Here is an 11,408-nt window from a genome sequence, read left to right on the forward strand (position 1 = left end):
CAATAATATGATTGTATGTATAATAAATATACCAACTAATTATTAAAATCTTAGATCTAATAAATTTATATATATATATTTATAAGGTATCGCCAAAATTTCTCCCTACGGGTGACTGCCATTCTGTCAGACCGGGAAAAATTAAAAAAATTGTTTAGCAACCGAGTTGAGCAATTGAATGAATTAAAATAAAAGCTAAGCTTGAAAAGTAAATAAAAGTTAATACGATACCGGATGGAATGGAGTTTGTTTTTTATTAAAAAAAAATATTTAACTGTTTAATGGTTTTATGTAGTATATTTATCGGCATCATATCAATTTTAAAAAGATTATTATCGTTTTCTACGGAGAGAAAGCGAATTTCTTCTGAGCCAAGCGGCACGTCGTGATCCACCAATGGTTTGCGAGAAACGATGTCCCTTGCCAAGACCTCGGGAGCTTCTACCGGCGGATGTTTTGCCACGAAGTTCACGGTGCTTGTGGACTGGATTGCAGAGCCAGTTTACTTTAGGGTCGTTACGTATCGCCTGTAATTTTTTAAAAATTTTTATTACTTACGATTCTTATGTCAGTGGAGTAGTAAAAGATCTAGAACCTGATCAGCCAACTATCCAATCACTCCATGAATTTTTACATCGATACTTAGAAAGTAAATGAATGAGTGATCGGGTATTAGTTCCCTGATCAGGTACTGGGTCTCTCCCTTACTTGGAAGTTTTATTATTCAAATTTTATATATATATTTATTAGGGTGTTTCAGAAAAAACAAATTTTTTTTTGGCATCCAAAAATTGAAAGTATAACTAAAAATAAAAATTTTGGTGCCAATCCGAGCTCTTAATAATAATATTAAGGTTTGCCTCAATCCATTTTTCTATTTTAGAATTTTCCAGCTCATAAACCAATCAACGGATTTTTATGTGCAATAAAACTTTGTGTAGGAAATTGAACGCTCTACAAAAAAAGTCTCTTACCATTTTTTGATAAATCCCACTGTTCAAAAGTTATTTAAGTTTCAAGTCAAATTTATAGTAAATTTTGAGATCTTTTCACTTTTCCGGCGAAACTATCAGTCTTATTACAAAATGTCATAGAAACTTTTTTGTAGGTAATTTTATTCCTAACGAATTATTACGAATAAAATTTTTCGAAATTCCGCATTGTTTTCAATTTATTTTCATTTCAATGTCAAGCTCTTAAAATTAATCAGAAATCTATTTTTTTAACAGCTTGACATTGAATTGGAAAGAACTCGAAAACAACGCAGAATTTCGAAAAACTTTATCTGTAATAATTTGTAAGGAATAAAATTATCTACAAAAAAGTTCCTGTAATATTTTTTGATAAGACTGATAGTTTCGCCGGAACAGTAAAAAAATCTCAAAATTTACTATAAATTTGACTTGAAGCTCAAATAACTTTTGAACAGTGGGATTTATCAAAAAATGATAAGAGACTTTTTTTGAAGAGCGTTCAATTTCCGACAAAAACATTTGTTGTGCATAAAAATCCGTAATTGGTTTATGAGCTAGAAAATTCTAAAAAAAAAAAATTTTTTTCCCGTGTTATTTAAATGGAAAATATAAAAATGGATTCAGGCAAACCTTAATATCATTATTAAGGGGTAACGGTAACCGATTTTCAATTAAACTCAATTCACGGACAAACACTGGAAACCTAAAATAGAGAGTCTTTAGCGTTTTTTAAAACCTTAACAGAGGACTAGAAATCTCGTATTTTCAAAAATTCTAATTCGTCTCCGAGAAAAATTGTTTTAAAATTCTCATTTACTCTACGAGTGCAACAAAGACAGTCCTGTTTATTTTTCAGAGTGTGAGAAAGAGGTCCGGTAGCGTATCCCCTTAAGAGCTCGTAATGGTACCAAAATTTTTATTTTTAGTCATACTTTCAATTTTTGGATACCACAAAAAAAAAAAAATTGTTTTTTTTCTTAGAAACACCCTCATATTTATATGTAAATTTACCTTGTGGGCTGGATCAACGAGAATGACCTCATAATATTTGTACGACGAGTCTTGGGCGACCCAATAACTGTTGAGAACTCTCAAGCCTCCACACCGTCTTCCAACTCGTTCCTAAAATAAATCATTTCATAATTAATTTCTCATATTTATAACTTTTTAAAAATTCTACTCCAGATTATTTAAATTTTCAGACATCCAAGGAAGTTATACATCAATCACTGAATGATCATCGATATAAAGGTAATTGTCATCATTGTAATGTTTAAATTTTAAAATTTATCCCGGGAATTTTTAAAAATTTTACCTCAGCGACTGATTGCAGTTTGCGTGTTGGTTTCAACTCATTTACTCCATGACTTTTAGGTTTGCCGAAGGTCGCTCCCTTGGGTACTGGACGTTTTCTGCCACCACGACGTACACGGATGCGGTAGATAACGAAACCTGGAATCAATTTAAAATAATTAGTGACAGAGTTCATTGCACTTAAAATATAAACTCAAATAATTGTAAATATATCAGTCGGACATAATCTCCATTATTTCGTAAGAGTGGTGCATGTTACAGTTCATCATTTAAATTTAATTCCTCTTCCAATCGAGTTAATTAATTAATTAAATAAGTAAATGAAAGCTGATATTTATTGATACCTTGCTTAGCTTTGTATCCTAGACGACGAGCTTTGTCAGGACGCGATGGTCTAGGTGCGCGATGTAATTTGGTAAGTTGACGGTATTGCCAGCAACGGACACGAAGAACAAAACGCATAACATCGCCTTGTTTTTTGCGGTACAGCTCACTCATGTAACTGTAGGCTCCCATCGTGAACGCCTGTAAATAATTAACAGAAAATTAATTAATCAATAAACGATACAAACAATATGATCTTGACTGATTGTCAAGACGTTGATACACGTGGAGGTTAAGTCGGCAATTTTTATTGATAGCGGGGATTTTAAAAAACTGTGACGAAAATCACTGGGTAATTAGACTGATTGTCAATTAATTAGTTTTTATAGCAAAAGGTTTAAAGTTTGGGAATTGCGATTGCAATTATTTATGAGGATTAATAAATTTTGAACTTACGGTGCACGATGCGGCTACAAGGCTAGAAAGAAAAGAAACAGGCTATGATTTTGTTCTGCGCCCTCTCTAAAGCCATTAATTTAGTAAACATGTAGAAGGTATGCGCGCAAGTTACTTTTTTGTAATTTAACACTAGCGCCATTTTCAAATTTTTAAAATGGCGGCTGTCAGATCAGAAATTTTAAAATGTTGTGTTTTTAATTTTTATTAATTAATTATTTAGTTGGGTAGAGTAAAGTTTTTTGAATATAATCGAGATAATTCAAGTACTATAATTACTAGGGGTGTGCGAATATCGTTCGAATCGAATCGAATCGAATATTAATATAAATTCTCTATAAAAAAACTTGTAGAAATTAATTTCGAGAATTTTAAAATATTTCATGTGTAACCTTTTTCTTATTTATTTTTTTTCAAACGGAAATTAATAATTATAAAAACCAAAATGAATTGAAAAGATCTCTTGCCAATAATAATATCTAGATTTTTTATGTTACTAACAGAGATGAACATACATTGAAATTGAGCAATTGTTTTCTCCGGATAATTGATTTTTAATCAAAAAGTATACTATTATTCGTAAGTAGAATATTTTGATACACGATGTAATGGGATTCAAATTAGAAACAATAGAAAATCCAGTGATATTTCGATAATTCGCGAATTGTTCGAACTATTCGCGAATTATTCGAAAATTTTCGAATTATTCGTGAACTTTCGAATTATTCGAATTTTTTCGAATTATTCGGGAACTTTCGAATAATTCGGAAATTCGAATTATTCGATTCGGATTTCGAATCGAATATTAATATTCGATTCGGAACGAATAATTCGTAAGTTCGAATTATTCGCACACCCCTAATAATTAGAATTTTCTAATTTTGTCGGTTGGAATTTATTTGTCAAATTTGTTTGACTTACCAATTCAAAACAACTGTCAGTTATTTTCATTTATTTATTTATTTATTAAATTTTCATGCCAAGGCATAGGCCAAATGGCAAAGTAAAATCATGCAGATGATCTTACAGCAGTAGAACAAATTTGAAAATGATCAAACAACAACAATACTATTTATTTAAATTTGAATCAATCATATAGACAAAAGCTAAAATAAAAAATAAGAAATGAAAAATTCAACGATATACCGTTACAAATTTCGTCAATTAAAATCTTGATTTAGTAGATAATCACCCTGATTAAACAACTGAATTCGATCGAATTAAACAGAATTAAATTTTTAAATGATACTGAAGTTAGCAGACGTCTAATAATTTTTTTATTTTTTTTTTAGAAGATAAACCAGAAGAAAAAAAATATTTGAAAAAATTGCACCTGTAGTTTTTTAAATTTTCTACATGTGCATATTTTTAGTTTTTTTTTTCTTCAAATTTAATTGTTCAAAAAAAAATCCAAAAATTTTGAATTGTCTGCTAACTTCAGGATCATAATTTTTAATTCTATTTAGTTCAGATAAATTCTGTTAATTCGGTACGTAACTTAAAAATGAATTCTGTCTAATTCGGCAGGAAAACCCGAATTTGTCAAAATTAAAACGAGTTTAAATAATTCTATTCGATTTAATTCTCATTAATTCAAAAGTAATTCTCCAATTTCTGGTTCTGAATCCGAATTAAACTGAATTAAAATGAATTTGAAATTTTTAAATCGGTTTTATTCTGTTTAATTCAAATTCAAATTTTCAATTCAGTTGAATTCTGTTATGCAGAATTTGACAAAATATAACAGAATTAAAATTTTTAATTCGGTCGGATTCAGTTGTTTAATCAGGGTGAATATCTAGTCACTCGCACTCGGTAAATTAATATTACGTGAATCTGTACGTCCACGTAATTAAAAAATAGAATAAGGCCCAAAGTCCCAAAAGTTCAAAAATCCACCGAGTACAACCAAAACATCAAAATAGATTTCAAAAATGGCTGCAGCTATGGATCCCGTATGTGAAAAATCTGTTCAAGATGATAGAGAAAAACTAATGGAACATAAAGAAACTGAGTCACCATTAAAAGAAAGTACGTATATTATTTTATTTACTTTTTTTCCATTTTCTATGACTAATCCAAAATAGTTTTGGTTCCTAACCTCACAATTTGGATCATGATTCTGTAAATTTTCAAATTTACTGCACATGAAAACAATTATGTGACATAAATACAATTCGTTGAAGTATTTAAAAGTATGTATGATAAAATTATTTATTGATTTTTAGATCTTGAAGATTCGGAGGATCTTGACGATTCGGAGGATCTTGAAGATTTGGAGGATCTTGCCAATTGGCTTAAGCAGTATGACGAATCAGAAAATGAATTTGAAGCCGAAGAAAGTGAAAGCCAGGTGAGTAGTTCAGATTTAGTTATTTATTTTGTCTTTAAAAAAAGTATAATATTAAAAATTTTATTTTCAGACCGTGGGAGAAGCATTGGAAGAGCCGACTGACCATGAAAGTAAGATTTAAATAAAATTTAATGATTAAATAATACACGATTGCTTGATCACGTTTGTAAAAATATAAATTTGACTATTATGCGGTATTTACCCTGTAAAATTAATCCTCTGATATTCAATATGTCCATAGAAGAGCCTGGTAATGTAACTTATGCAGATATTGGAGGACTGAGTGATCAAATTCTTGAGCTGCAAGACGTCATAGAGTATGATTTAATACGTTCTAAATTCTTCAAGCGATCAAAGTGTATGATTCCAAAAGGATATCTTTTATATGGACCTCCTGGAACGGGAAAAACACTTTTAGTTCAAGCTCTTGCCAGTCAACTTAAGGCTAATTTTATCAAAGTTGTCTCGAGTGATATACTTGATAAGTCCGTCCGTGATCCATCTGGATTTATTTATGAAATATTTACTTATGCTATCCGAAATCAGCCTTGCATTATATTCATGGATGAAATTGATGCTATTGGTGAATATTATTTAATGTTATATGCATTAGGGTGATCCAAAAAATAACAATTTTTTTTTTTTCTCGGAAACAGGTTCAAAAGTTTCATTGAGATAAAAAACGACGCCTGTGAAAATTAGAGCTCTTAATATTAATATTAAGAGGTTCCTCATCGCACTTTTTTATTTTCCATAAGAATAACATGGAAAAAATTTTTTTTACGTCTTCTGATTTTTACAAGTAGCTAACGATGCGTCATAGGAACGATTGGCAGGCATATTTTTGTAGGGAATTGAATGCTCTACAAAAAAAGATTCTTATCATTTTTTGAAGAATCTATTTGTTCAAAAGTTATTTGAGGTTGAAGTCGAATTCATATTAAATTTTGAGATTTTCTTACTTTTCCGGCGAAACTATCAGACCTATTACAAAATATCATTGGACTTTTTTTGTAGACAATTTTATTCCCTAGAAGTTTTTCTTATAAAGTTTTTTTGAATTCCGCATTGTTTTCTATTTATTTTTATTTTAATGTCAAGCTCTTAAAATCGATCAGAAGACTATTTTTTTTATGAGCATGACATTCAAATAAAAATAACTAGAAAACAATGCGGAATTCGAAAAAACTTTATTAGAAATAACTTCTAGGGAATAAAATTGTCTACAAAAAAAGTCCAATGATATTTTGTAATAGGTCTGATAGTTTCGCCGTAAAAGTAAGAAAATCTCAAAATTTAATACGAATTCGACTTCAACCTCAAATAACTTTTGAACAAATAGATTCCTCAAAAAATGATAAGAATCTTTTTTTGTAGAGCATTTAATTCCCTACAAAAATATGCCTGCCAATTATTTCTATGACGCATCGTTAGCTACTTAGAAAAATCAGAAGACGTAAAAAAAATTTTTTCCATGTTATTCTTATGGAAAATAGAAAAGTGCGATGAGGAACCTCTTAATGTTAATATTAAGAGCTCTAATTTTCACAGGCGTCTTTTTTTATCTAAATGAAACTTTTGAACCTGTTTCCGAGAAAAAAAAAAATTTGTTTTTTTTTGGATCACCCTAATATGCATGAGTTAATAATAATTAATTTGAATAAAAATAATATTTGTATAATGATTTTTTTTTTTTTCAGGTCGTCGAAGATTACCTGAGGGTACTAAGACTACTAAACTTGATCGTAAAAATCACAGAACGCTTATGGAGTTATTGAAGCGAATAGACGGTATTGGTAACCGGCATCGAATTCTAATAATTGCGACGACTAATAAACTAGATACTCTTGACGAAGCTTTATTATCATCGGAAAGATTATCCAGGAAAATTGAAATCCCATTGCCAAATGAAGAGGCGAGATTAGAAATTTTGAAAATTTATGCACCGAAAACCGCTAAAGAATTTGGTAAGGAATTTTAATTATAATCAATATGTTAAATATGAAATATTCAATACAATATTATTGAGATTATATTTTTTTATTTTAATAAGTTTTTTATATTGACAGTTTCATTAGTAAATCTCTTAGTTTTTTTTTTTTTAAACATTTTGATTACATTAAATATTGTAACATGATTTTTGGAAATTTTTGAAAATTATAGTTAGAGGGTCTCGTGATGAGGTCGCAGATGTTTTAGTCGCCTTAAAAATAGCATCTACTTTATAATATTTATAAAATTTCAGTTAACTATTTAAAAATATTTGAAAGTTTGAAATTTCTGGGAATTCAAGATCCTTAAAATTAGGTGTTACAATATTTAAATTTAAAAAATTATCATTTTATTGTCTTGAAATGTTATTTCAACAAACAAAAAAAAAACAATATTCAAAATCATTTTTATTGATTGCTCTCCATTCAGGGGTTATCAGATATTTTCCGCTGGATTTTTTTCGGAACCAAAATCTCTCAATTCAAAACACAGACCGCACTTTGATGCATGACTGTCTAATAGGGTGGCCCAAAAAAACCGACTATTTTTTTTTTTTAAGTCTCTAATGAAAATTTGTTGGTTTAAGATGTTTCAAGACGCCTCTCCAAAAATTAGTTCGATAAAAAATTTTCAAGAGGTCGCTCACGAATTTTGAAAATATCAAAAATGATCGAAATTAGGATTTTTTTGTTCTAAATTTCTTCTTTTTCGTGGCAGCTATAGTTTATATTTATGAAATCATGACTACCCTGAAAATTTCAGCTCAAAATTGAAATATTTAAACGTCGCTCAAGAATTTTGAATGTTTCCGAGTACTGTCTCTTGGATGTTTTCGAGCGACCCTTGAATATTAATAATAAACCTTCTCAATTTTTTTACCATCAATTTGTATCATAATAAATAAAAATACAACCCGAGAAATAGAAATAATAAATTCCCGTGTAAAAAAAATTCGTTCCGAAAAAATTCCAAAAAAGTTCCGCACATGGAACTTCTAAACATGAGACAGATTAGAACTTCGAATGGAACTTTTTTGGAACGTTAGTAATTTTGATGGTAAAAAAAAAGTTTTTATGAGCAAATTTAGAGTCAAAAAAGGACGTTCTTGGAACTTTTTTGGAATTTTTTATGGACGTTTTTTTTTAGTTCTATAAAAAATACAAAAGTAGTGATTTTTGAACTATTTTGGAAGCTTCTGGAACGTCTTTATTCTACAAAAGATGCAAAAGAAGTGATTTTGGAAAGTTTTTGAACGCCTTTTTTAGTCCATAAAAAGTCAAAAGTGGTAATTCCGGAACTTTTTTGGAATGTTTTTGGAACATCTACTTTAGTTCTATAATAAGTTGTAAAGTAACGATTTTTGAACCATTTTTTTGAATGTTTTTGGAACGTCTTTTTTAGCTTTCGAAAAAGTCCAAAAGTGGTGATTATGGAACTTTTTTTGGAATGTCCATTTAAAATTCCAAAAATTTCTAAGAACGTTCTTTTTTTACTCTAAATTCACTCATAAAAACTTTTTATTTATCATCAAAATGACTAACGTTCAAAAAAAGTTCCATTCGAAGTTCTAATCTGTCTCATGTTTAGAAGTTCCACATGCAGAACTTTTTTGGAATCTTTTTGGAACAAATTTTTTTTACACGGGTTATTTACATACTTTTTTATTTTTTAATTCAATTTTTAGGTTTTTTTGCTTATTCAAATCTTACCCAATTTTATTGTTTAAGACTGTTCTGTATATTTTCGGTTATGCAAAAGTTATATTTAAGTGAAATGACAGTAATTGAGTTATAAAAAAATACAAAAACTAATTCAAAGTATGAGTTACATATTATCAGTTAATATTCAAAATTCTTGAGCGCCGTTTAAATATTTAAATATTGGGCTGAAATTTTCAGCATAGTCATAATTTTACAGATACAAAATATTGCTGCCACGAGGAAGAAAAAATTCAGAAAAAAAAAATTCCAATCATTTTTGATATTTTCAAAATTCGTGAGCGACCTCTTGAAAATTTTTTATCGAGCTGATTTTTGGAGAGGCTTCTTAAAACATCTTAAACCAACAAATTTTCATAAGAGACTCGAAAAAATAAATAGTCGGTTTTTTTGGGCCACCCTACTGTCTAATCTAGCGAAGTGCGCTTTAATTGTTTGATAATATTCGTTTGTTTAAGAGAAAAACTCGGCCAAAGTTTCCATTTACTGTATACATAAGTGCAACAAAGATAGTACAGTTCGTGGGTTTGAGTGTAATAGAGAGAAAAGTGCGAACCTCTGTTAAGAAAAAAATTTTTTTAATCAATATTTCATCAAAGTTGAAACCGGATTTTTTTTTTAATTTTCACAAACTTTTGTATTGAATTTTCTTTACCTTTAATTTAAATAAAAAAGTAAAAATCGTTAACACAAAATATAATATTACCCAAAAAATAGTCTGTACCTTTATCATAACCGCTACTTATTATAAAAAAATTGCAACATGATAATTCGGAGGTTGAAAATTTGAAAATAATTTATTAAACTTAATATTAAAAAATAATAATTTATTGCAGATTATGAAGCTATTGTTAAACTAACAGATGGATTTAACGGAGTTGATTTAAGAAATGTATGCACAGTGGCAGGATACTATGCAATACATTTACAACACAGTTGCGTTACTCAGGAAGACTTTATGAAGGCGATTATAAATGTATCTGGTCCTAATCCTTATCTGGACTAATCATACAACAAAAAAATTGGAGTCGAAATTAAATGACAAGCCAGTTTAACTTTTTTTTTTTTAAGTTTTCTTATATTATATCTATGCGTTTTATTATAAAAATAATTTAAATAAATAGTGAATTTACTATCAACTTTACTTACCAACCCGAATTAGTTTCTATATTACTCAAATTAATCATTGTATCATTAATTTGTAGTGTATGTTGATAATTTTTATTGGAAGTAAAATAATAAATTTCATAAATTAAATAAAAATTTGTTAATAACTTCGACAATTCCTTAAATTATTGTTATTCATTAATATATACGCTTTGTGGAAGCAAATAAATTATCAATAATTTTTAATTAAATTAACAAAAATTTAATTTATTAGCAATAATTACAGTAGTATTAATTTTAGTATAAAATAATTAACAATCATCAGTCCTTATATGTGGGGCATTCTAGTCAAATCGACCACTTTTGACCCCGACCCCTTTTTATTTGGCTAAAAATTTTTTTTCCTTTTCTACCCCATTAAAAAAATTTTTCAGGAAATTTTCAAATTTTTTTACTCAACCCAAAAAAAGTTATGAGTTTTTCAAAAATAAAGCTTTTATTTTATCTAATAGCTATAACTTGTTCAAAATTGACTAATTGGGATGTTTTTTTTTTCAAAATTTTTGTCTTTGAATGTACTTTTCAAAAAAAAAATACAAAAAATTTTTAAGATAATAAACTCTATGAAATTTTCGGCTTTTTTGAGAAAAACTATCATTTTCTCAAAGTATGTCATTTTTTAATTTTTTTTTTTATTTTCTCAAAAAAAACTTCAATCAATTCTGCAAGTTTTCCCGCCAGTCCCAGAGTGGGTTGACTTTTCCTTCTATTTTTTTTTATCAATTGAAAAAAATATTTTTGCCCAGTTGGACTTATTTTACAAAACATCACTCAGGAAATTTTTGAGGATTTATAGATGACTTCAGACTTTGAAGAATTGAGACGGAAAAATTTATTGAAAGTCGTAAACCTCGAAAAAATTTTGATTTTTTTCAAAAAGTGAAAAATAAATTGAAGATAGATTTGGTTCATTTTTGGCCAAGTCACAGACTTTCGAAAAATAAATCTAACGCCCCTCGCTATTTCAAAAGCCTGTGACTTGGTCAAAAATGAACCAAATGTCAACTTTTTTTTTCATTTTCTTTGTTTTCAGGTGTAGTTTAAAAAAAAAATTACAACAAAATTATTTGTAGGTATCTTCAATTTTTTTTTCACTTTTTTGAAAAAAAT

General features: G+C 28.6%; 2 protein-coding genes across 3 annotated transcripts; one reads left to right on the plus strand and one right to left on the minus strand.

Annotated features, from left to right (window-relative positions):
• Window positions 1–277: 277 nt before the first annotated feature.
• LOC130674892 (60S ribosomal protein L15) lies at window positions 278–3,196 on the minus strand. The gene is made up of 5 exons (XM_057480341.1): window positions 3,069–3,196; window positions 2,633–2,813; window positions 2,290–2,426; window positions 1,986–2,096; window positions 278–527 (listed from the first exon to the last, which is right to left on the minus strand). Exons 2-5 carry the CDS (start codon window positions 2,802–2,804, stop codon window positions 333–335), a joined length of 615 nt encoding a protein of 204 aa, XP_057336324.1. The 5' UTR covers window positions 2,805–2,813; window positions 3,069–3,196; the 3' UTR covers window positions 278–332.
• Window positions 3,197–4,744: 1,548 nt separating this feature from the next.
• Window positions 4,745–10,308, plus strand: LOC130674893 (26S proteasome regulatory subunit 10B-like). 2 transcript variants are annotated; one of them, XM_057480343.1, is made up of 6 exons: window positions 4,745–5,099; window positions 5,297–5,421; window positions 5,492–5,531; window positions 5,666–6,004; window positions 7,122–7,388; window positions 9,968–10,308. In XM_057480343.1, the coding sequence occupies exons 1-6, from the start codon at window positions 5,003–5,005 to the stop codon at window positions 10,135–10,137; spliced, it is 1,038 nt and encodes a 345-aa protein (XP_057336326.1). In that variant the 5' UTR covers window positions 4,745–5,002; the 3' UTR covers window positions 10,138–10,308. The 2 variants fall into 2 exon arrangements, with proteins under 2 accessions (XP_057336326.1, XP_057336325.1); XM_057480342.1 differs by having other exon boundaries at window positions 4,759–5,099; window positions 5,663–6,004; window positions 9,968–10,307.
• The last annotated feature ends 1,100 nt before the right edge of the window (window positions 10,309–11,408 follow it).

The sequence above is a fragment of the Microplitis mediator genome, chromosome 9 (genome assembly GCF_029852145.1).
Source record: "Microplitis mediator isolate UGA2020A chromosome 9, iyMicMedi2.1, whole genome shotgun sequence".
Lineage (NCBI taxonomy): Eukaryota > Metazoa > Arthropoda > Insecta > Hymenoptera > Braconidae > Microplitis > Microplitis mediator.

Coding starts and splice junctions, on each gene's coding strand:
- LOC130674892 (XM_057480341.1), bottom strand. CDS start 2,804: ATGGGAGCCTACAGTTACATGAGTGAGCTGTACCGCAAAAAACAAGGC. Junction 2,427..2,632: donor AGGATACAAAGCTAAGCAAG/GTATCAATAAAT, acceptor AATTGATTCCAG/GTTTCGTTATCTACCGCATC. Junction 528..1,985: donor TCGTTGATCCAGCCCACAAG/GTAAATTTACAT, acceptor AAAAAATTACAG/GCGATACGTAACGACCCTAA.
- LOC130674893 (XM_057480342.1), top strand. CDS start 5,003: ATGGCTGCAGCTATGGATCCCGTATGTGAAAAATCTGTTCAAGATGAT. Junction 5,100..5,296: donor TGAGTCACCATTAAAAGAAA/GTACGTATATTA, acceptor ATTGATTTTTAG/ATCTTGAAGATTCGGAGGAT. Junction 5,422..5,491: donor CCGAAGAAAGTGAAAGCCAG/GTGAGTAGTTCA, acceptor TTTTATTTTCAG/ACCGTGGGAGAAGCATTGGA.